The 24,797-nt window shown below is 43.8% G+C and overlaps 1 protein-coding gene across 1 annotated transcript in view; it reads right to left on the bottom strand.

Moving 5' to 3' along the window:
- Positions 1–243: 243 nt before the first annotated feature.
- Positions 244–24,797, bottom strand: part of DIAPH1 (diaphanous related formin 1) — a 79,915-nt gene continuing 55,361 nt past the window's right edge. Inside the window, exons 19-29 of the mRNA XM_090288131.1 lie at positions 16,336–16,434; positions 11,746–11,840; positions 11,301–11,402; positions 10,836–11,075; positions 10,591–10,720; positions 9,794–9,917; positions 9,019–9,184; positions 8,749–8,884; positions 6,767–6,853; positions 2,391–2,440; positions 244–348 (exon numbers count right to left, since the gene is read on the bottom strand). Of these exons, the coding sequence (XP_090144257.1) occupies positions 310–348; positions 2,391–2,440; positions 6,767–6,853; positions 8,749–8,884; positions 9,019–9,184; positions 9,794–9,917; positions 10,591–10,720; positions 10,836–11,075; positions 11,301–11,402; positions 11,746–11,840; positions 16,336–16,434 (1,268 nt within the window). The 3' untranslated portion in view covers positions 244–309. The remainder of the gene's footprint in view (positions 349–2,390; positions 2,441–6,766; positions 6,854–8,748; positions 8,885–9,018; positions 9,185–9,793; positions 9,918–10,590; positions 10,721–10,835; positions 11,076–11,300; positions 11,403–11,745; positions 11,841–16,335; positions 16,435–24,797) is intronic.

Here is a 24,797-nt window from a genome sequence, read left to right as displayed (position 1 = left end):
GCTCTTTCCTTCTGGCCTCCAGGCAGCTGAAGCCGAGTGTGATGTACAGAGAGCAGCAGGCCAGAGAGACAGGGTCAGGGTGATGGGAGTGGCCACCCCACAGGGATGTCCCATGATCCTTTAGGCACAGGCTGCAGGGCAGGACAGTCTGGGGCTCCACTGAGGAGCTGCCATGGCCACAGGACCCAGATTAGCTTGCACGGCCAACCAGCTCCATGGTTTCCTCCAGGATTGTGGGGACTCCATCACTAATCTTGGGCACCTTGGCAGCAACAGCAGTCATGGCATCGTCCTTGGTCAGCTCCGAGGCTAGCAGAGATGTGACTGCACACCCAGCCTTCCTGTTGGCTGCAGGAGAAGACACAGAGATCTTACCCACAGAAGGCCCAGCTTCTATCCCTGTCTGACATTTTAGCCAGACACCATGCAAACATGGCTGCCCTGTCCGGTTCACAGAGGCCCTTGTTTTGAAGGAGGGGCAGAGATCTAGGAAGACATGGAATATACCCTTGGGTAGGGGTGCAGTGAATATAAAGGTATGGTGTGGGAGGTGAGCAAGCCGTGCTCTTGCTTTCCCGTGTGAAAATAGTATAAAGATTTGGCCCTGGCCAGGTAGCTCAGCTGGTTAGAGCACTGTCCCAACAGACCAAGGTTGCAGGTTCAGCCCCTGGTCAGTGTACATACAAGAATCAGCCAATGAATGAGTAAATGAGTGAGACAACAAATCAATGTTTCTCTTTCTCTCAAATCAATAGATAAAAAATATAAAAAATAGTACAGCCCCAGCCAGTATGGCTCAGTTGGTTGAGCATTTTCTCACAAACTGAATGGTTGCCAGTTCGATTCCTGGTCAGAGCACATGCCTGGGTTGTAGGTTTGGTACCTGACTGGGGTGCCTACAAAAGTCAACCAATCAATGTTCCTCTCTCACATTGATGTTCCTCTCCCTTTCTATCTCCCTCCCTCTAAAATAAAAAATTTAAAAATAAATAAATAAAATAGGACGGTTTGAATACAGCTAGAGAGAACAGGGTTCAAGTGTTACTGTGTAACTTAGACAAATTACTCAAAATTGGTTTTCTCATTGTAATGCTGTTGGACTTTAATAGCCTCAAGCTTAGTAACCAGTATTGCTCTTGTTTTGGTTGAAGTTCCCAGAAGCTCCAAGGCCAGGTCAAAACTGCGTCCAAGCAGTCCTGTGAGGGCTGTCCCGAGCAGGGGACAGCCCTCAGCAGGCTGCAGGGGGACTCCTGCAAAGCGGAGCGGCAGCCATGCCGATATTACATGCGTGTCACACTGCCATGTGTCCCACCAACCCTCCCTCCCTCTCCCCAGATGCTCACACACCTAGCTCTCTCCCACCTCAAGAGTAGCAGCTGTGACACAAATGCCATACACAGAGTGTATGTGGGTTGGGGGAGGGGTTCAGGGTAATGAAAGGTAAGTTGGGGAAAGCGGAGGGTCAAGGATGGTCTGGAGGAACCACTGCAAAGAAATCTCAGCCCCGTGGGCTAAGGGACTGTGAAGAATCAATCAACCCATGAGTTGCTGTTCACAGTGCTGGAAGGCGTTCCCAGGACTCTCTTATTCATTCATGGAATCCAGATTTACAGCCTCAGTACCCTCAACACGAAGGCAGTCCCCAGGGACCAAGCCCATCTCGTGCTGTCTGCCTCTCCCCATGCCCTGGGAATAGCACAGGGCCACAGGGACAGGGACAGGGACACCTGCCTGCCCGGGGCCAAAGCAGTAGACACAGAGGCCACAGATGCCACGATTCCATTTTTATCAAATGTCTGAAATGGGTGAAGCCAGAGACAGGAAGTAGATTTGTGGTTGCCAGGGGCTAGGTGAGGGGAGAATGAGGAGTGACTGCTAATGGGTCTGGAGTTTCCTTTTGGGGTGATAAGAATGTCCTGGAATTAGATAGTGGTGATCGGTGCACAATCTTATGAATGTACTGAAAAATACTGAATTGTATACTTTAAAAGGGTGAATTTAGGCATGTGGTTTATATCTCAATTAAAAAAAAAAGCTTGCCGGGTCATGGGAAAGCTGAGTGGAGAAAGCAGCATCCAAGTCTTAAAGGAGCAGGGACAGAGCAAGCCGGGCTCTCCTAAATGCAGACTTCACTCCTAAATGCAGGCATCTGTGCCCCACGGGGAGGAAGAGGGCCGGAGGAGTCAGTGAACAAAGCGGCCAGATCACCTTCGCCTTCTTCAGACCAGCAGACCACTTTAGGGAGGGCAGAAGCCAAACAGGGTTAGGGGGCCCAAGTCATTGCCAGGGCTGTTAGCTTCTCTGCAGAAACGTGACCCAGAGCCACTGTGTTCACACGGCAAAGGCTACTGACAGATCAACGGGGAGTACACAGCACACCCACAGGTTACCAGTTTCCAGGTCTCCTCCTCCTCCTCCTCCCAGGGACACAGGGGATTGTCTAACAAGAGGAGAAAGAAAAGTGAAGACCCTAACTGACAGACACGAGGCCCATGTGGTCACAGGTGGAAGGTGTGTGACGCTGCGGCTTTCACACAAACCATTCCTTGGACTATCGACATAAACCAATGCCTCTGATGGGAGGAAAGGAAGTGAACTGCTGTGTGACCAGCATCGTCTGTATGTACACGCTTCCCCTGTCTTCCTTCTTAGTCTCTCCTGCAAATTCTTCCTCAGATCCTCTTAGTTTCTACTCTTCTGAAATACTCCCTTCTCTAGCCCCTACTTCTGATGTCTGGAAAAGAAATAACATCATGTTACTGCTCCTCTGAATTTAGTCTCCAGCAGTTAAGAAGATTGGCAACTATCTGTGAGTGTGAGTGACTTGAGGCATGTGTATGTGTGGAAATAACTTCTGACTCCAGACCCCAGGCCTTTGGGACAGCTGTCCCTGGCAATGAGGGTCTCGTTCAGAGTTCAAGCAGGGCAGGCCGTAAGCCTCTTCTTTCTTTGGTTTCTTCCTCCAAACTAAGAAGTTGTACCTAATCAAGCAATGTTTCTAGATTTTAATAGATTCAAAAAGCTGATGCATTACAGATTTCACAAAAATCAAGGAAGTGGATGGTCGGTGGGGAGACCAGAACTTCCCATTTGGGCCTAGAGGGAAGGTACAGCAGGGGTGGACGCAGTGTGGTCACAGGTCAGCATTGGACGTGAGTGCTCTTGTCCGACCTGGAACAGACTCAAGGAAGCCTGGCTTTCACTGTGTCTCCAGGGCCACAGTGAAGCTGAATAGCTAGAACAATTGAGAAAAACTAACCTCTCCCCCTCCTCTGCCAACCTTGGGTACTTGTTGAGACTACATTAAAGTAGCCACAGAAGCAGATACTCGTTCTGACTGCATGGGACCAGGGAGGATTATTAAGTCCTAAGAGAACAGTCCCACAGACTGTGGGAAAAGAGAACAATCTTGAGACCTCAGTCAAAGCCGAGGCCAGATTCCCAGAAGCTTGGGGTGGGCTAGGACAAAAACACCAGCAAAATCAACCATATAACACTAGTACAGATGAATTAGAAAAAGGTTAACAGTTTGGAAAAAGACATTTATAAAACACAGGCCAGGAGCTACTACTGAAGAGGAAGTGCTCTTGTTAATAAGCTTCCTTAGGGAAGAGGAAACTAGGGCAGGTGGGGCAATCATTACTGTCCTGAAGAACTCATTATTGTCTCAAGTCTCCTAATTAAAATCCCTGTCCTATTTTTACAAAAGTGGAGGAAGAATAAGTAGTGGCACACCTACAGGCAGGTGGTCATCAGAAAACTGCCTGACACCATTCAGCTGGTCCAGGCCCGCACAGACCACCGTCCACTGCTCACTCGTGCAGGCTGAGTGGACATAGCCCCGGACGAGGCTTCAGAAAAGTGGGCTGCAGAGCTGGCTCTACCACTGGCCAGCTCAGTGGACCTGGGCAAGGCCTTATCTGAGTCTTAATTCCTCTGATCTATGAGGAGGTCAGGTAGCTAATCCCTAGAGGCTTTAGAGTCTTCCCCAACTCTGGGTCTGTTAGCATAGGCAGAGTCTTCAGGGAAGCCGGGCAGTTGCAGAGGGAAGGAAAAGGAGGGATGAATTTCGTTCTTCCCTTGACTTTATCCCAGTGAGCAGATGGCCTATATAAGAGGCTACAGTTCAGACATGGAGATAAAGTTGAGTCATTAAAACCACACGCAGACTCAATCATGAGCCTGAAATAGTAGCAGTAACATAATCACATGGATTCTTCCCCTTGACACTCAAACCATTGTTCTCCCACACTCTGCAGATCACTGCGGTCTGCTGTCACTTTTAATGAGCCAGCCCTGATAGTAACCCTCCTCTTCTGACTGCTCAATGGGTCTTTGTATACTGGTCACTCCCTCAGGTCTCCAGAGACAGAAGATTTTTTTTTTAACATTCCTTTAAACCCTAGGGAGAAGGTTAGTGTCTTTCTTTGACTAGGGACAGCTGCCTCTCTGGAACCGAGGAGGACTGTGAGGCAGATCTGCTTGTTTTTTTGCTCAAAGCGACTCACCCGGAGCAACAGTCAGAGAGCTGAGCACTAGCCAAGTCCAGGAGCCACCAAGGGAACCCATGAGCCTTTCTCATTTGAGAATGGCACTTTCTAGGTCCAGCCTTTCTCATCCTCTCAATCCCATTGTCACTGTAGTAGTAGATATTAAAGCTAGAAAGGACCCTCCCTAGAGGCCATTTTAGTCCAACCCTCATTTTATATGTGAAAAACACCAAGTCCTAGAAACGTGTCTAAGGTAGCCTAGACAGCACCAGAGTTAGACTTGACTTGGGGGCTTTGGATCCTAGTCCTGCGCTCTTTGCACCCTCTTCAAAGGCTAGCCTCCTATTGACATTTCATATAAGGCCTCATAGCTTACATGAGGTGATGGGCACCAAGAACAAAGAGCTTGGCAGGGCAACTAGAGATGTCTCTCCTGAGAGATACTCCCAGATATGTTCAGGTGTGTTTGGTGAACCTGGAGCCCAGCAAGATAAGGTTATAGCATGGAGCCAATTTAAAAAGTATGTAGTTCTCACTTTTGCCCTCTTTTTGCATCAATATCTCCTATTATAAGTCTCTTCCTATTCCTTCTTGCACCAGGAACAGTACTTTGACTAATTTGGGTCCTCTGCTGAAAAGTCAGGTTCCAACCAAATCCCTGCTTCCTCTGCCTGGGAGTCCTGGCTTCACCACCTGGGCAGAGTGGAGAATGCTCGCCCCCAGCAGAGGGAAACCACAGAGGTCTGGCTGCTGGTGTACAGGAAGTATCTGGGACTTTACCACAGTTCCACAGGAAGAGGCTTAGAAGGGAATTCCCCACCAAAAGTCTGAGGCAGGCTGGCACTTAGCTGAAAGGATAGAGGAAATCAGTGAGAAGCAATGTGTTTTTGTTTGGCTGGAAATGCTTCGTGTACGGCCATATCACCTTATATGGCAGGTGGGAAACCATGTCGCAGAACCTCTAGAGACTAAACACAAAAGAAATACTACCAGCTGCATTTTCTACCTAAACACTGATCTATAGACTAAATGCTCTGTCCCATCTTATTCCCCTCTAGAAAGCCTGTCCTCAGAGGATGTCAGAACGTGGAGAAGATTCTGAAGTCCCATGGAAGAGCCCTCAAAAGGGAATTTCCCCTTGGATAGTCCCAGTATGGGAAGAAACAGGCAGTCAGTCATAACAGATGAAACTCATAGTGACCCCATAACCTTTCGGCCAGGACACTGAGTTTATGTGAGCTAGTAGCATGCTCAGATCCCCTTTCCACGCTATGACAGGTACTGTAAGTCCTACAGATACCGCTGTTAACAGCGAAGCACTGGCCAAAGCACACTGCACAGCTCCTGCTCTTTACAATAACCATGAAGTACCCTTCGTATCCAACAGGCCTACACATGTACCAGCCAGGGACAGGGAACACAGCTCTAACTCCCTCAGAAGTAGAAATCCTCAATGATGCCTTTTCTGGAGTCCCCACCCTTCAGTCTAGGAAAGAAGTCATCATGCCTAGTCCCAAAGGGGCTTCACTGACACAGTGGTGCAGGTCAGGACCACCTGAGGGGAAGCCTGGATGAACCTTCTTCTGGACTACTCTGTAGGCCGGTACACCCCCTTCAAAGGAAACTTACTGCTGATCCTTCCTCATATTAATGCCTGGATCATTTGTCCTCCCTTTCCCATAATTCTCCTTAGAGGCTCAGTGTAATCCACTTAAATCTTCTGAAGTCAGGAGAGGAGATTGCAGGGGAGGAACTGGGGACGACATGTGCAGTGGGGGCTAATGCATTGAGGAAGAGGAGGTTCTCAGACATAGCTAGGTCCTGCCAGAGAAATGCTCCTTTATACTGGGGATATTGGCACCCAACCTTCTTTATAGGATTTTACATTTATTCTCCCCCTACCTTCTGCTTGCGAAGTTGAGAGTTAAGGACTCCTGACTCATTTTTTCTTTGTACTTTAGTCAATTTTGTTTACACACTCAAACACCCACCCAAATCTCCATGTCCTGAACCACATTCTCTTGCTCCAGGTCACTGCTTCAAGGATGTGAGAAATGCAAGAATAATCAACTGTAACCGATCTGCGGTCACTCCATCAAGCCCTAGTTCTCCAGGCCAGTACTTTCTAACACGAGAGGAAGAGAACTACAGGAACCACTCCACACGCAAGGACCATTGTGGGGAAGTTTCTAACCTCTTCAGCCCAAGACAAGCAGGACCAGGAGTACAGAGGCCCTACTCCTTTACCAGGGGGAGGGCTCCATTCGTTTACTTACCCTGCCGAGGTCCTCTCTTCCGTCGGAAGGCTGCACCTGACTGCAGGGCTTCTAGAAGACTGTCCATCACACCTGTTTCATCACCTTCTGTCATGAACAAAGGTGGAGATGTAAGCTCCTCAGCTCAAGCAGCATGCGTGTGCTGAGCCCCACATGACATGCATGGCGCCTGCCTGGCTTCCCCTTGTCCACCATGGCTGGGGACTCAAAGCAGACAGGAAGCTCAACCTCAAGCCTCAGCCCGTGTTTACTTGTATCTGTTTGCAAATGGTTCAAACAAAGGGTTTCATTGCCTACTAGCCACTGCAAACTTTGGGATATTTTCCTGCAGTACCCTCTCCTTCCCACCCCAAACAGAATTGCAGAACTGCCTCATTCCAAGACCAGGATAAGGACAGAGACTGGGATTATAAAATTAATAAGGAGCTATATCACTCTCTCCTTATCCTTAAGTGTTTCACCCCAATTTACATAAACTTCATGCAGCACCTGGTTCTGGTTTCAGAGGAGGGCTGAGGAAAAGATGAGAGAGAACTGATCAGAAGTACAGTACATTTCACTTAAGTACTGCCCCCAGCGGCTGCATCTTCCCAAAGCCAGTTAGGCATGTAAGAGAAGCATCCTGGCCAGAATACAAGGAGTTAACATAAAATCCACGTTCCAGCCTGGCTCTGTTTCCATGGCAACAGCTCAGGGTGGTGAAATCTGAAACTGTGAAATCCCAAGGAGCCTGGAGGCTGCTAGCTAAGAGGTTGGGCTCACTGCTCCGAGCGCCACCTGCTGGCTGAACATCACCAACGCAGCTGACCTACATTCCAACCTCATTTGCTTGCCCTGGGCACTGCAGGGCCAGGACAAGGTCGGCTGTGTCATCTGATGACTGGGTACAGCCATCATGCCACAGATCAGCTGGACTTTATCTTTACCTATTGCATCTTACACAGTACCTGGGGCAAACCCTAGGAGCCTGAAGAGAATGGGGGAAGGAAAAACAGTATTTGTTGTGGGCTTAAATAGCATTACTAGAATAGTTTGTGGTTTACACACAACTGGGGTAAGAGCAGGGAATTGCTTCCCAGAAAAGTGTAAAGAAAAGATTAAATGCAGGCTGTTCCTGCTGCTTCAGGTTCCTAATATTACAACAAGAGAGGCCGAAGAAAAGTCCCTCGAGTAAGAGGTATTAGAGCAGCCGTTGCCTCTTGTGCCCCGCAAAGCCCTCTCCTTATTGCCCACCCCGGCAGCAGGGAATCCCCTTCACTTAGATGGCCCACAGCCTCTCTGGTTCAAGAAGGGTGGCATCAGCTCAGTGCTGTGCACAATGTATGCTGTATTTCCGCTGGAGCAGCCAGAGGGGGCAGGGAATAGGCAGCAGGAAAGAAGCAGACAGGAAACAGGGCCAGTAATTGAGGCCATATGTTTCAACAAAGACATGCTTCTGGTAGTAAAATGGAGATTCTGCTGAAGAAAGAAGAGGGTGGCCAGCTCCCCTGCCCCCTTTCCAGAAGGTCAATCCATTTACAATCTGAAAGGTGTGTGTGATTATGCTGAGGTACTGGAGACAAAGTTCTTAAGAGACATAAGCAGAAAGGGAGGGCAAGCCACCATTAAAAGACAAGCAGTGCCAGGAAAACATTGTGGGGAAAAGAACGAAAGATTTAGTAGAGGGTATGAAAATGGTCCAGAGGCACTTTGGACAGGCAGAAGGAAAGAGTACGTGTTACAGCAACACTGAAGTCACTGGGAGCTGAGACAATGCAGGAACCAGCCAAGGAGAGGATCTGAGCAGTGAACTGGCCTGTGCGTGTCACTGAGGTGGGGGGAAAGTCCAGCATCAGGATCTTGGAGAGAGAAGGCTGCCAACAATCACTTGCCAGGAGCTGAGCTCCGACAGCAGCTGTTCTCTCTGGCCTCCAGGTTCTAGACAGAAAAGCCTTCCACGTGTTCCCATCTCAGCCCACCCGGCCTTCTCCTGTGCTTCTTACCTGCATTCATGTCTATGAGCTGCTCTCTCTTCTGCTGCTTCTCTAGCCGCTCCTTCTCTGCCTTCTCCTTGGCCAGTTTTGCTCTCCGCATCTTCTCCTCTGTCTCCCGCCGCTTCTGGTTCTCCTTGACTGCTTGCTAGGGAGAAAAAAAATGAACACATGGGCGTGTGTGCACTCACACACATGCACACCCACCACCAACCAACATAAACCTAGCGGAAAGTGAAAAATGTTCTCAAGAGAGTCAATCAGCAGGTATTCCTTGCTCACCACAAACATATTCTTAAAGTTATTCAGATCCATGAAGAATTCTTCCACAGAGAGCTTCTTGGGGTCAAAGAGGAAGTACTCGCCCAGCTCCTTATAGAGGGCCTCCATGTTGGAGTGCATCATCCGCAGCTTGTTGTACTGCTCCTGTGCATCCTTCACGAAGCTGTGCAGCTGCCAAGTTAAGGACCGGTGCCAAGAAGCAGACCGCTATCCACTGAGAGAGAGACGCGAAGATGCGCACTGGCATGCACAAGGATGATCAATACAGGACTCTTTATTTCGAAGCAAGAGCCAAAAGCAACCTATACATCCAACATCGGGGCATGGCAAGCCATCAACTATGGCACACCTAGGAGGTGGCAGTTAAAAGAGGCTGTTCTGCATACACTGCTGTGGAAACAGCTAAGACAGATTATGGGCAAAAAGCAATACAATGCATACAGTGCAATTTTTGTATAAAATAAATTCATGAAGTACAAACTGGAAAGAAGTCCAGTGACCATTGTCACCTTTGGGAAGGGGACTGAGGAGGGAATACCTATGTGTGCATGTACAGGGCAGATGGGCAGAGGGCAAGGGGTCATGGGGGACTTTTAGTTTACTATCTGTATGATTTGCTTTCCCTGCTGTAACAATGAGAATGCCTTCAGGAACTATGTATTTAATGAAAAATTGTACATCACCGGGTCTATCCTGTTGTTCACCACCCCAATCCTCCCTTCACCAAGATCTATCTCTTCCTAGGGGCAACTCCCTCCTTTCAAGAAAGGATATGGTCATTTTTTCAACAAACTTGTCTTTCTCATCTGCGGCAGCTGGGAAATTCTGAACATCACGTTCCACATCAGAAATCTGTTTCTTCATCTGATCTAGATTCTTTTGTAAGTTTTCAGCAGAAACTAAAGGAAACACAAGAACAGACAAGAAGATCTTACTAAATCCTGTCTTAAGGCCCTTAGCTTCCCCCGCAAAGCACAGCTCCAGTCTACACATATAGCTGGTGCTTCATCATTTTAGTTCTTACGCACTCTCTTGTTCTTTCTCACGTCTTTCCAGTGAACCTATAAATTACTTGATGACTGAACTTCCAGCCTCCCTCTATAAGCTGTGCAGTAGAGAAAAGAGGAGATCCTTCATTTAATTCAACAAAAATCTATGAAGTCCCCTGGGATCTTGGTTTCATTTATTTTCAAGAACAAGGTTTGGAGGAAGGAGACACACACAAAAATATAAAAATATGTTCCCATTTCTACTGAATGCTGCTTTTTGTTTGCCTAATTCCAGGATGGTGAGGCCTGGTTTGTGTTAATCCATCTGTTCTCTGAATGAGAATAACCACTGCTCTAGAATAAAACGCCCGCCTTCCTTCCTGTCGTGGGTGGTGTTTCCCTAGGAAGGGAAAGAGTACTTCCCACTCATGTGCATGGAGACCTCTTTTCTGCCTGATACCATCCCTTGTGGCTTAGACATCATGCCTATACCCTCTCTCATTCCCACTTAAAATAGTCAGAACTGAAAATAATCTAAAATCAAGACTGGAAGCGCCTTCTAGCTTCGTCCCAGCCTGCCCACCTCGGCTGGCTTTCTCCACGTGGGCAAGCTCATCTGGAAACTTGAGGACATCAGGATGGTCAGTCTCACACAGTTCAGCCAAGAAGTGCAACAGCGTCATCTTCTGATCTGCGGACTTGGTGTCTCGAAGCTTGGGGGAGAGAAGTATTGTTAGTCCCGATGTGTGCGATCCACCCCCACCCCTACTTCCCCGCCCACAGTCTGCCACACTGTGCTCGCTGAGGCCAGTGACCTGCCTTGCTCACCTTACAGAGGAAGCTGATGTTGAAACCAAAAGCCCCTGCATTCCTGGAACCAGCATTCATATAGTTGCCGACAAGCAACGTGATCTCCAGAAGGTTAGAGAAGCTCTCACTCTTCCGCAGCTCTTCACATGCGGCGGTCACAGCAACAATCTCGGGCTTGATGTTCTCCACTTGCTCACTGAACTGGAGCTTGAAGAGGATGGCATTGAGGCGGGGCCGCAGGCGGGGAACAGTGCCCATCTGGGGGAGGACAAGCAGCTCCATTAGAGCCAACAAAGACAGAAAAGTGAGAAAAGCTCCAGGCTCGGGTCACCCCTGGGTGGACGTGAGGTCCAGGGTAGGGAGGAGAGAGAAAGAGAAAGACAGGTTCAAAACAGACAGGAGGTGAGGAGCCAGCGCAGGGCTGCTCCCGGGAGGAGGGAGCAGGGGCTCGGAGAAGAGTCTGCTGCCACAGGCCTCACTCACCACCACGCCAAACTGCTCTGACTCTGCCAGGTCGTTGTATTCGTCCTTCAGCTCGGAAAGCACTTTTAACTGCTCCGGCTCTGGCATCTGCTTAATGAGGTTCTGGAAGAGAGAAGGGACTGTGTCAGTTCTGGGGGGACGAGATGACAACTTGAGCCTCCCTATCAGGCTCTCACTCTGCCCAAGGACTACTAAGAAGGAAAATGGACATGGGGGATGGGGAGGGGGGGAAGGGGAGAAGCAGCTAGTGAGATGGCAGGACTTCTGACTTTTGAAAAATATCCCAGAAACAACATGAGCCCCAGGGATGGACGCTTACCCAAAGCTGGCATTCTCTAAGTCTATAATGCCAGAGGAAGATCCTTGCCCTCCAAGCAAGGAGGACATGAGGCTTGTGCACAGCGATGCACAGAGCCGGCCCCAGCACGACCACCTTCCTCCTCACCTGGATCATGGACTCAGTCAGAACAGCCTCATTCACCTCCAGGATGACACTCTTAATCTCTTGATAGGGCATGCGGAAGGAACCCAGAAAGATTGCTGCCGGAAAATGAAATATAAAGACACGTTCTCAGTCTCTTCCTCTTCCCAGCCCATCTTATAAACCTGTTTTGGACAATTTTCCTAACAGTACTCTTTTAAAGTCACTATCAGAAACCCCCACCAGCTCCACACTGCTACTTAGTTAAAATCCAAGTTCCTGAGTCTCGTGTTTAAGTTCCCCACCTTCCAGTTTTCTCTCTCATTAACCCCTATGATGATGTCACACACCCGCAATGCTGTTCCAAGCACCACATTCTACGAACACTGTGACTCCTTGCCTTTGCTCCCAGGAAGTCTTTGATCTTCTCTATCTATATACATCAGAGACAGTCGCCCCATCTATTTTAGTTCATCACTCTCATGACTGCGTCCTCAAAGCAACCATTGCCCAGAAATGCTCTGATTCTTAACTGCCATATCCCATTTCCTAACAAACATGTCCTATCCTTCTAGCTCTTTCTCACTCATCTCTAAATGGGAGCTCTCGTTTTCTCTCTCTCTCTCGTTTTCTCTCTCTCGCTTTCTCTCTCTCTCTGAAGAGGGCTAACCATTCCATTTTCTCTGAATGTACCAGTTCTACGTTGCCTTCTCTATTTAACCTTGACTCTATAGTCTATCACTTCAATGTACTAATATTTCCATTTCTGTTACCCCTATTTCTGCTCTTGCTTCCTTCTCCTTCCAGTCCCTGGTCAATCCAGCCACCTGATTTCTCTACTCTTACCATGGGCTGATGAACATGCTAGTAAACACTGCAGATCAGAATCTATGAATCTGTGACAGCGCCAATGACAGCTGGGGCCTCGGCGCTGCCTGGTGACCCTACTAGTGCTCCTACCCATGCTCTCTGGGCTGTCCTTGCAGCTCCACCAAAATGTCCCCATTCTCCCAGCTGTCCTGACACTTCTGCATTTGATCTAAGATCTTGCCTCTCTTAACTGAAAATAAACTGAAGCCATTGGTGAAATTACTTGCTGCGCTCTCCCTTATGCCACTTACAGACTGAACTCTAGTGGCCCTCAGATGGAGCCAGAGAAGAAAAGGTTTGGGTGAGGACTATTTTGGAGTCATCTAGAAGAAAACTTGTAAGCTTCTCAGCAGCCACACCCATGTACTCATCCTTTCTTCCTGTTTCAATAGAGCAGGTGGCCCTAAGGACTTTTCCTCCAGCACATACACATACTCAAGTTTCTCTTCCCTTAAATAAAAACCCTGCCCTGACCCAATATTCCTCTCTAATTACCAACTTTCTTCTTTCCTTTACAACATTTAAAAAATGTAAGTCTATTATCTCACACTTCTATAGCTCTCATTTATTCTTTTGTCCCCACAAAACCAATGAAAAGATGACAATCTTTTTGAATGTCCTCTCCATATGAGAAACAGTACCTTAAACACAGTCTACATACATCACCTCATTTAACCCCGTTCATAAGAGCCCTATAAGTTTGTATTCTTGGCCTCATTTGACAGAAAAGGAAACTTATTACTTCAAGAATCCAGTGTCCCACTGCTAGTAAGGTGTGGAGCCAAGATTTGAATACAAATTAATTCCAGGGCCTTCATTCTTAACTCCTATGCTATACTGAAATTATTCTTGCTTTGGCTACTGACATTCCTAATGCCAGATCCAGAAGGTATTATCCTGTCCTGGTTTTACTTGACTCTTGTCTTTCTCTGACATTGTGGGCTACTCCCACTTCTTAGGACTGTTTCACACCATGCCTCTTGCTGCTCCTTTCCGGCCTGCCCCTTTTATTATTTGGCCCGTAAATATTAATGGCCTACAGAGCAAACTCATAGCATCAGTTATGACTCAAATAATGTCTCCTAAGTTCCGATCTCCACCCAGACTTTCCTCCTGATTTCTATACCAAGTGTCTAATGCACCCACATCCCTTTGGAGGAGTCCCACAGGCACCTTAAAGTCTACCCTAAAATTAAGGTAAACATTTCTACCCACCACCTGCCCCCTCTCATGCCCACTGCCTACCACTTCTACGAAAGACAGAGAATCGCTCCTGCTGGATTTTTCTATTTCAGTAAATGGTGTCATCCTCTACAGAATGATCTAAACCAAGGAAAACATCTCCTTTATCCCCTCAGTCAATCACTAAGTTCCATTCATTCTATCTTATCTCCTACCTTCCGATTCTTTTTCACTGCTTTAGTTCTAGGCCCTGATCACCTCTGGGGAAGTTTAAAGCAATAACATAACTCACCTCTCTGCCTACAGTCTTCCCCTACTCTAGAACTGCACCTCAAAATCACTGCCAAAGTAGCCTTCCCAGAAGTCACGTGGGGTTGTACCATTCACTTTCCTGACTAAAATTCCTTCAGTAACTTCCATAGCTCTCCGGATAAAATATATACTTCTTACCCAAAGCCTAACAGAAGTTTTATGATCTAGCCCTCTATCTATTCCTTGAGAGCTTCTTCACCCTCCGCTCCCCCACATATGCCCTGTAACTGGTTGTACTTAAGAACTTGTGGTTCCTGAACTACATAATCTCATGCCTCTGTGCCTTCACACATGCTGACCCCTCTGCCCAGACAAGCCAGCCCTCACCCTTCACTTAATTCGCTGTTATTAGTTTTTCATTTTTAAAAAATATTTTATTTATTTTTAGAGAGGGGAAGGGAGGGAGATCAAAAGGGAGAGCAACATCAATGTATGGTTGCCTCTTGTGCACCCCGAACTGGGGACCTGGCCCCCAACCCAGGCATGTGCCCTGATTGGGAATCGAATCAGTGGCCCTTGGTTTGGAGGCCAGCACTCAATCCACTGAGCCACACCAGCCGGGGCTGTTTCTCATTTTTTAAAATGTACTGATTTGAGAGAGAGAGAGAGAGAGAGAGAGAGAGAGAGAGAGAGAGAACGCACAAGCGCACAAGGGAGTGTGAGAGAAACATTGATTTGTTGTTCTACTTATTGATGCATCCATGATTGATTCTTCTATGTGCCCTGACTGGGAATTGAACCTGCAATCTTGACATATTGGGACGATGCTCTAACCAACTGAGCTACCCAGGGCTCACCATTAATAGTTCTTTCAACTAAGTTTAAGCAGTATGTCCCTTAGAATGATCTCTAGGATGTGCTCCCTCAAATACTGCCCTCACTTGATTTAGATGCCCCCCTTTCCTAGTGCTCTCATAAACACTCTAGCGCCCCTCCATCACAGCACTTACAACTCAATGCTATTACCATTATTTACTTTTCTGCCTCCACCCAAAGTATGGTTCATGAGGACTATGTCTCACTCAGTTCTGTATCCCCAGCACATAAAGAGGCACTTAATAATTTTTGAGTCACTAAATTACATCTCCTAGACCATTCTATCCTAAACTAATCTCAATTCTCTTCCTGACTTCCGTTTCCCACAGTGCTATCACTCAGTTGGAAATAACATTGCACTACCCTACCATCTTGCATCACTTTCTAAAATAACCATTAGTCATGATTTATGTTCCCAGAGATAAATCTTGAGAAGAGGAATTATTTCACATTACTTCAGTCTCCATGAAAGGACTTACCCACAGATACTATTTAGTAACATTTTTTCACAATGATGTAAGATTATATAGCCAAGAATAATGTAAAGGCTTACTGTTCTCATTGTATCATTGACTTTACTTGTGTGACCTTGGCCAAGTCACAACAGCTGAACTTTAGTTTTCTCACTTGGAAAAATGGGGACAACAGCTACATTGCAAGATTGTGAATGTGTTTTATGGACTACATGCCCTTTCATCTCTGGAACACATACCTAGTATGTGCTGAAGAGAACCTACAACATGGCAGACCCTCAAATATTTGTTGAGAAAATATTTAAACCTATATTCTCAGAGAGATCAACAGTTGAAATGAACAAAAATTGAACATATATTCCGATCATCAAATAAGTACTACGTATATCAACTTTGCAGAAGTTTCTGGTCTGAAATTTTACCACCAATCAGAATTATGAGTAGCAAGTTCAGAACAGAACTCTTTGGAGTTATTAATCCTACTCTGAGAAGTCTAGGATTTACATTATTTATTCTAAACCACTAAGTTATTCTAGATTTAATTGAAGTCAAGCGAGCCAAGACCTGCATTTAAAAGGAAATAACTGAAAGAAAGTAAGAAAGAAGGAAATGTACAGTAGCTAGAACATTTGTGATAGACTGTGGATGCAGTGGAAACAATTAAGGGCTTTGAAATAAGAAAGTCCAAGGTTCAAATCTCAGACCTATCTCTTACTAGCTATGTGACAAGGCAAATTCCTTAAAGTCTTAGCCTCTATTTCCTTACAATAAAACTATATACTAACAATCTTGCAGTGCTAATAAAGGGTTTAAACTAGATAAAAATTCACTATGCAATGCCTGGCATACAGCAGGAACTCAACAAATGGGAGTTTCATATCAAGAGACCCTGGAACCACCAAAATTAAGCTCTTAGAAGAAATCCTGCACATTTCAAGTAGTTCAGATCACGTTTACTTACAGAGATTCTGGGCTGTCTTTGAATCCAACACCTTTAACTCTTTTACTTTTTTCTTTTGCACAGATTTCTTTTCTTCTCCACCTTCCTGATCCTTCTTGGCTAGAAAGAAAGGAAAAGATTAGAAAAGCATGATTAAGGACAGCCACATCTGCACCGTATTGAACTACAGTACTGTCCCATCCTGGAAAGGCCCTTCACCTCCTCTCTATTAATAATGGTGTCCCTATTATAGTCCTTCAAGGCAAACCTCCTCTTTAACTACCCACTCTTCTATTACTGACTTACCCCTTCAACTATTAAAAAAAAACCTCAGGCGTAGGTAGACACGCTTCACCTCCTCACACAACCACAGAGAGAATTACGAGACCTCAAAAAAAATAACACCCAGAACTGTCAGAAAATCTAACTGTATGGAAGTCCGACAACCAAGGATCTAAAGAAACCACATTCATTCAGATGGGTAGGAGGGGCAGACATGCTGAGATGAGCAGAGGCGAGACATGGTGTGGCGCAAAGAAACAGGTGGTCCCACATTCATGTGTGGTAGATAAAAATTGGGAGGAATGCCCTGGGAATGAGTGATCCCAGCCCCAGACCAGACCGAACAGCCCAGGGTTCCAGCACTAGGAAAATAAATCCCCATAACTTCTAGCTATAAAAACCAGTGGGGGTTGGGGCAGCAGAAGAAACAGCCAGATTTTCAGGAGACTCTGCTTAAAGGGCCAGCACAGTTTTAGAATGTATGCAAACCCACCCAGCATGGGATTTAGCACTTGGGCAACAGCTGGAAGAGTGCCAGCTGCATATGAGGTGTGGGTGAAGTGACTGGAAACAGGGTGAGTGCTGGGCAAACCTCCACACAATTTACAGGTGCCCTTTCTACAATAGGCCATGATATTAAGACAGAGAGTCAAGGCAGCTCTACCTACTACACAGAAACAAATACAGGGAGGCTGGCAAATTGAGCAAAGAAATATGGCCCAAATGAAAGAACAGAACAAAACCCCAGAAAAAAGAACTAAATGAAATGGAGTTAGCCAACCGATCACATGAAGAGTTCAAAACACTGGTGATAAAAGGCTAATCAGAGAACTCATAGAGTACAGCAAAAAAAAAAAGTAAGAAATGAAGGTTATACTAAGTGAAATTAAAAAAAAAAAAATCTACAGGGACCAAACAGTGAAGGGAAGGAAGCTGGGATTCAAATCAATGATTTGGAACATAAGGAAGAAATAAGCATTCAACCAGAATGGCAAAAAGAAACTAGAATTCAAAACAAATGAGGATAGTGTAAGGAACCTCTGGGACATGCCAAACATACCAACATCCATTTCATAGGGATGCCAGAAGGAAAAGAGGAAGAATAAGAAATCAAAAACTTATTTGAAAAAATAATGAAAGAAAATTTCCCTAATTTGGTAAAGGAAATAGACATACAAGTCCAGGAAGCACAGAGAGTCCCAAACAAGTTGGACCCAAAGAGGACCACACCAAGACACATCATAATTAAAATGTCAAAGGTTAAAGATAAAGAGAGAATCTTAGAAGCAGAAAGAGAAAAGCAGAGAGTTACCTACAAAGGAGTTCCCATGGACTGTTAGCTGATTTCTCAAAAGAAACTTTGCAGGCAAGAAGGGACTGGCAAGAAATATTCAAAGTGACTAAAAGTAAGGACTTACAACCAAGATTACTCTACCCAGCAAAGCTATCACTTAGAATGGAAGGGCAGATAAAGTGCTTCCCAGACAAGGTGAAGCTAAAGGAGTTCATCATCACTAAACACTTATTATAAGAAATGTTAAAAGGACTTATTTAAGAAAAAGATGAACAAAACTATGAACACTAAAATGACAACAAACACAACTATCGACAACTGAATCTAAAAAACAAAACAAACTAAGCAAACAACCAGAACAGGAACAGAATCATAGGTATGGGGATCATTTGGAGGGTTATCAGTGGGGAGAAGGAAGAGGGAGAATTCGGAAATGGTGCAGGAATCAAGAAGCATAATTGGTAGGTACAAAATAGACAGGGGGATGTTAAGAAAAGTAAAGGAAATGGAGAAGCCAAAGAACTTATATGCACAACCCATGGACATGAACTAAGGGGAAGGGAATTGCTAGAGGGAAGGGGGCTACCAGGCAGAGGGGGACAAAGGGGGACCAATTGGGACAACTGTAATAGCATAATCAATGAAATATATTTTAAAAAAATAAAGCTAAACTAGGTTAGAAAAAAAATCTCATTTTCATTCCTTTGATACTTTACAATGCTTTCCCACCTACATCTTATCTACTTGCAGAGAGCAGTAAACTTTCTATAAAAGACTGGTTGATAAATACTTTATGCTTTGTAGACCATAAGGTCTGTCTTAGCTCTGCCACTACAGCATGAAGGCACTCATAGACAATATATACGCAACATGGCTGTGTTCCAATAAAACTTTATCAGTTAAATAGGTGGTCAGCCTGATAGGCTATAGTTTGCCAACTCCTGTACTAGAGTCTTCCACTGTGTCATCCTTTTGTGCCTTTAAAAATCGTATTAATCTTTCAAGTTCCATCTTGAACATGAATTCCCTATAACATTATTTCTGAATTTTTCCAAACGCCTATGATCTTTCTCTCTCTGAGTCCCTACTGATTTTACTTCTTTATAGCAAGTCCTCTCACTGATTTTGCCGTAAGTATATAAAGTCTCTCCTCAACTAGATAAGGACTTTGTTATTCCTCTTTGCAAATCTCAAGGTATAAAAATATTTTTTTAGTTGGATCTTATGCACACGGTGCACATGCACACAAAAGGTACAATACATACCTTCTACAGTCTTTTCAGATTACCCAAAAACCAATATATTCTTCCTTTTCTATGAATATTTCCCTGACAAATGTACGTACTCTCTCTTTGCTGAACTAGTTTTCATGCTATTTGCTATCTATACCTCATTAGACAATTAATTATTCAATGTTAATTATTCAATGTTTTGTGACATTTTGTGTATATCATACCTTGATCTTTTAAAACCTGTATTACTTTATAAGTGTGGATACTTCCCCATCCTAAGTAGGCTTTGACCTTCAAGAACATGAGTAAAATAGTATTTTCATTATCACTCCCTCAGCAGCTAGCATGACAATCACATTCACTAAAACATGGTTTTTATTGGCTAATAAGGAAGGCTGAGCAGTAGATGGAGAGGGATACAGGAACTGTTCTGGACAACATTAATGGTAAAGTATTCTGCCCTATAGTGTAACTTGGTATCAACCTTTTAGAAAGCCATAAGAAAATATTTCTGCAAGGAGTGTCAAGAAACTGACAAAGCTTGGTGCTTCTGAGGAGAGGCATGGGGTACCTGAATATGAAAGCGGAAGGAATACTTTTCAACACAAACCCACTTATATCATTTAAATGTTAAACCATATGAACACTCTTACTTGGTACAAATAAGTAAAAATAAAGCAAACCAAAAACAAAGTTATATGGCAAAAGCTACACAGAACTACAAAAAAATTCATCCTTTGATCTGAGAGTCCCAACCTGAAGAAGAAAAATGCTAAATACATAAATATTCATTATTTAAGTAAATACTTATTGAGTACCTATATGTCCCAGGCTCTGTCCTGAATAATGGGAATAAAACAGTGAACAAAACTGAGAAAAATTCCTGCCTTTATAGAACTTGTATTTCAATAAAGAGAGATAGACAATAAACCAATTCATAAAGTAGTATAACATATGGTCGTAAGTGCTGTGAAAAGAAAATCAAGTAGGGAAGAGAACAGGGGAATTTGATAGGAACGTGGATTATAACTTTAGGGGCATGGTCAGGAAAGGTCTTAGTGAGAATGAAACATTTGAGTGAAGACTTTTATTTTATTTTCTAAGATTTTATTTATTTATTATCAGAGAGAGGGGAAAGGAGGAAGAGAGAGAGGGAGAGAAACATCAACTGGTTGCCTCTCACAGGCCCCTGACCAGGAACCCAGCTCGTAATCTAGGCATGTGCCCTGACTGGGAACTGAACCAGCAACCTTTTGATCCACAGGCTGGCACTCAATCCACTGAGCCACACCAGCGAGGGCATGAGTAAAGACCTTTTAGAAAGTGAGAGATCAAACCACATGAATATCTGGAGGGAGGGACACTCCAGACAGAAAGAAAACAAATGTAAAGGCCTGAAAAAGAAACACACCCAGTATGGGAAGAGATGGCATAAGTGGGGAGGATCAGGAGATAAAATCAGAGAGTAGGATAAAACATCACATGGAAAAGAGAAAATTATGGGTATTCAGATAAAAATGGAGACTTAAAACATCTAGAATGTATCACAAAAGTTTAGCAGGGAAGAAGTAAAAGTATTATATTTAAAAACTGGGTAGAGAAAGTGTCCTAAATGAAAATAAAGTTTTATACTTCACTCAAGTTGGTAAACCATCGATATCATTAGACTAGGGTAAGTTATGTATGTATAACGTAATACCTAGAGCAATTTACCTAAGCAAATTGTACAAAGCAATATACTCAGGCATTATAAAAAAAATCAAAATGGAATAAAAAAATGTTCAAAGAAACCACAGATAAGTGGGGGGGGGGGAAGAGGAATAGTAAACAATACAACGGCTGACTTAAGCACTAACCTCCTTTAATATAAATGGTCTAAAAACAATAATTAACAAAGACTGGCTCTAGTGCAGGTACCTGACAATTAGCTTTTTTGATTGCAATGTAAGTGCCTGACATTACGCATCTGATTGCTGAGGCATCCACTTCAAAGACATCCATTTGAATAAACATAATGCCAGCTACACAACTAAATAAAGAGCTGGGCCACCCACCGATGAAGTTCCCCTTTCAGAAAGTCTCAGGCTACCTATAAAACTAACCATTTCAGTGACCCTGCTTTTCCATTCTCATCCTTTAATTTCCACTTTTATGTTTTAAATTCACCAATAAAGAGAGAACCTGTGAAACCCCAGGCATCTCACCTCAACCCCAATACAAACAGAACTCCAGGGCTGCCCTCTCTCATAAATATAGATATGAAATTCCTAAACAAAATACTAGCAAACTGGATAAAACTACATGAAATAAAAATAAAATAGATCATGCCCAAGTTGGACTTATTCTAGGAATATAAGACTGGTGTAACAGAAGCCAGTTAATATGATTCACAATTACAGTACAAAAAGCATCTGATCAAATTCAATACTCATTCATGATAAATAATTCTAGCAAACTAGGAAGAGAACTTCCTTAATTAGACAAAGGGTATCTATCAAAGCTGAAGGCAAAAACCATGCTTAAAGGCAGAAAGTCAAAAACTCCCTTTGAGATGAGGAACAAGAAAAGAATATTCAAGAATATTCATCCTCACCACTTCATTGAACAACATTGGCTGGAGGTCTGAGCCACTGCAATAAGGCAAAAAAAAAAGGAAACAAAAATTCTAAGAATTAGAAAGAAAAAAGTAATACTCTCATTTGAAGATGATGATTGTCAATATAAAAAAAAATCCAAAAATATCTATGAATAAATTATGAGCAAACAAAAAAAGGAAATACAAAAAATAAATTCCTAAAGTAAACATTTGAATAAATAACTATGTAGACAAAAAAAGAAATACAGGACTTCCAGCCAAGATGGAGGCATAGACTGACACGCTCTGTCTCCCTCTACAACTAAGAAGGATTACAACCACTGCAAAACTAAAAATAATAATAAGTTCCTGAAAATAAAGCTACATGGAAGTCCAACGTATGAAGTCATAAACAAGTGGTGCTCGTCCGGACGGGCAGGAAGTGCGAACCCCCGTCTGAGAAAGATGGAACTGTGCTGTAGGCAGCAGCCGCAGCAGCGAACAGTGGGACCCGGTAAGCAGACACCTGTATTTGGGGGGAGGAGAGAAGCGCCTGGGAGCCAGCCCCGGCTGCAGACCAGATCCATCGGCTCGCGATTCCAACGCCCGGGAAAGCAGACCCCACTGGGAGGCAGGCAGCCCTGTTCCTCAGCGAAGAGTAACAGCGGGAATCCATCTTGGACATCTGCCCCCACGTAAAGCACCACAGTGTGGTGAGAAGGGTCGCCAGGTTGTGACGAGCACACGGGGCTCCGCCTAATTTAGGGTAGGAGGTGTGACAGCGCTCCGCACAAGAAGGAAAGATAAACAAAACGGTCAGAATGGCAGAATTAATGATTGAAATACCAATCACACAGCTAACAAAAAAACAAATAAAAGCCTTGATCGATGAACAAATAGCGAATCTTTCCGAGGCTCAGTTTAGAGCTATAGTCATAAGACAGCTTACAGACCTAACAGTGGGGCTGAATCAAGACAGGGAAGGAATGAAGGCTAGTCCTGCTGAAATGAACAAAAATACATATAAGACAAGTGGTGAGGAAGGGAAAGCCATGGGTCAAATTAACAAATCGGAACATAGGGAGAGAACAAACAGTCAACCAGTGCAGAAAGGGGAAACTAAAAGTGAGAAATATGATGAGAGGCTCAGAAACCTCTGGGACAGCTATAAGTGATCGAACATTCGAATTATCAGATTGCCAGAGGGTGAAGAAGAACTAGAAATTGAAAAAGTATGTGAAAAAATAATGAAACAGAACTTCCCTAACTTGGGGAAGGAAATGAACTTATAGGTCCAGGAAGCACAGAGAGTTCCAGATAGGCTGGACCCAGGGAAGACCACACCAAGACACATTATCATCAAAATGTCAAAAATTAAAGAGAGAATCTTAAAAGCAGCAAGAGAGAAAAGAAGTGTTATGTATAAAGGGGTCCCCATCAGACTATCAGCTGACTTCTCAAATGAGACTCTACAGGCAAGAAGGGACTGGCAAGAAATATTCAAAGTAATGAAAAGCAAAAACCTACAGCCACGATTACTCTATCCAGCGAAGCTGTCATTCAGGATAGAAGGGCAGAGAAAGTATTTCCAGGACAAAGTAAAACTGAAGGAGTTTGTTAGATCCAAACCACTGTTATACGAGATGTTAAAGGGACTGGTTTAGAAGAAGGAGGATCAAAACTATGGACATTAAAATGAAAACTGTATCACAACAACCAACAGCAGAAGCTAGGGAATCGAAACAAAGGCAAACTAAACTAAGTAGGCAACGAGAGTGTGGAAAGAATTATAGGTACGGGGAACATACTGGGGGGAGGTCAACGGGGAGGGGGAAGGGGTAAAAGGGAGGGAGATGATGCAGGAATTAAGAAGCATAATAGGAGGGAGTGGAGTAGACAGGAAGATGTTGAGAAGAACTATATGCACAACCAATGGGCATGGTCTAAGGGGGAGACAATGAGGGGGCAGGGGGGAAAGAAATTGGGACAACTTTAACAGCATAATCAATATAAATAAATAAATAAGGTTAAAAATACAAAATATATAAATATGAAGTATCTAGAAATAAAATTTAATAAAAGTTGTGCAAGACCCCTCCCTATGGAAGAATATAGCTTTACTGAAAAACATTAAAATTGGTAAGTGAATATAGATTTATAGATTCACAGATTAAAAGACTTGATAATGTTAAGATGTCAGTTCTTTCTAGACTGATTTATATAGTCAGTAGGATAAAAATCCCAACAAGTTTCTTTTTTTAAGTTGACAAGATGATTCTAAAATTTATATGGAAATACAAAGGGCCAAGAAGAGCTAGGACACATGAGAAAGCAGCAAAAATTAGAAGATAATATATATTATAAAACCATGATAATCAAAATCATGTGCTATTGGCATCAGAATAGACAAGATGACCAAAAGAGGAGAGTACAATCTAGAAAACAGATCCATGCGTAAAGGCTCTTGATGTAACACATGAGCATTTCAAAAGGCTGGGAAAAGGATACATTTCCCAATAAATGGAACTGGAATTAAGTGTCTATATGAAAAAAAGAAATTATACCCGTATGCAAGTAAATCAATTACAGGCCAATCAAAAACTAATTGTGAAAGACAATACTATAGAATTAGTTATCTTGGTGACTAAATGATTTCTTAAACAAAACACAATACATATTAATCAAAAAGGAAAATATTGATAAATCTAAGCATTTTTTAATAAAGAACTTCTGTTCATCAACACGCTATAAAAAAAAGTGAAAAGACAAGCCACAGAATCAGAGAAAATGTCTGTGATACTCTTTTAAGAGATAATTTATATCTAGAATATATAAAGAATTCCTTTTGTTTGGAACATTACCATATTGCAACCCTAATGAACTAATAGATCTATGCACTGAAAATCAATAGCTGCTAACAACACAGAAGGGACAACCGGACATTATGTGCCTCTGAGGAGGAACATAATACTTTACTATGATGAAGTCCTGGCAAAAAGACAAATGGAGCCTGATTCTGATTGCACCTCTACATCCAATTACCAATTTACAGTAAATAGAGGAGATTAGAAACTATGCTACAAGAATACAACTACAAAAT

Source organism: Furipterus horrens, unplaced genomic scaffold (assembly GCF_987537825.1).
Source record: "Furipterus horrens unplaced genomic scaffold, mFurHor1.1.pri manual_scaffold_10, whole genome shotgun sequence".
Lineage (NCBI taxonomy): Eukaryota > Metazoa > Chordata > Mammalia > Chiroptera > Furipteridae > Furipterus > Furipterus horrens.
Note: the sequence above shows the minus strand (reverse complement) of the source record. Positions and strands in the feature narration are given on the sequence as shown.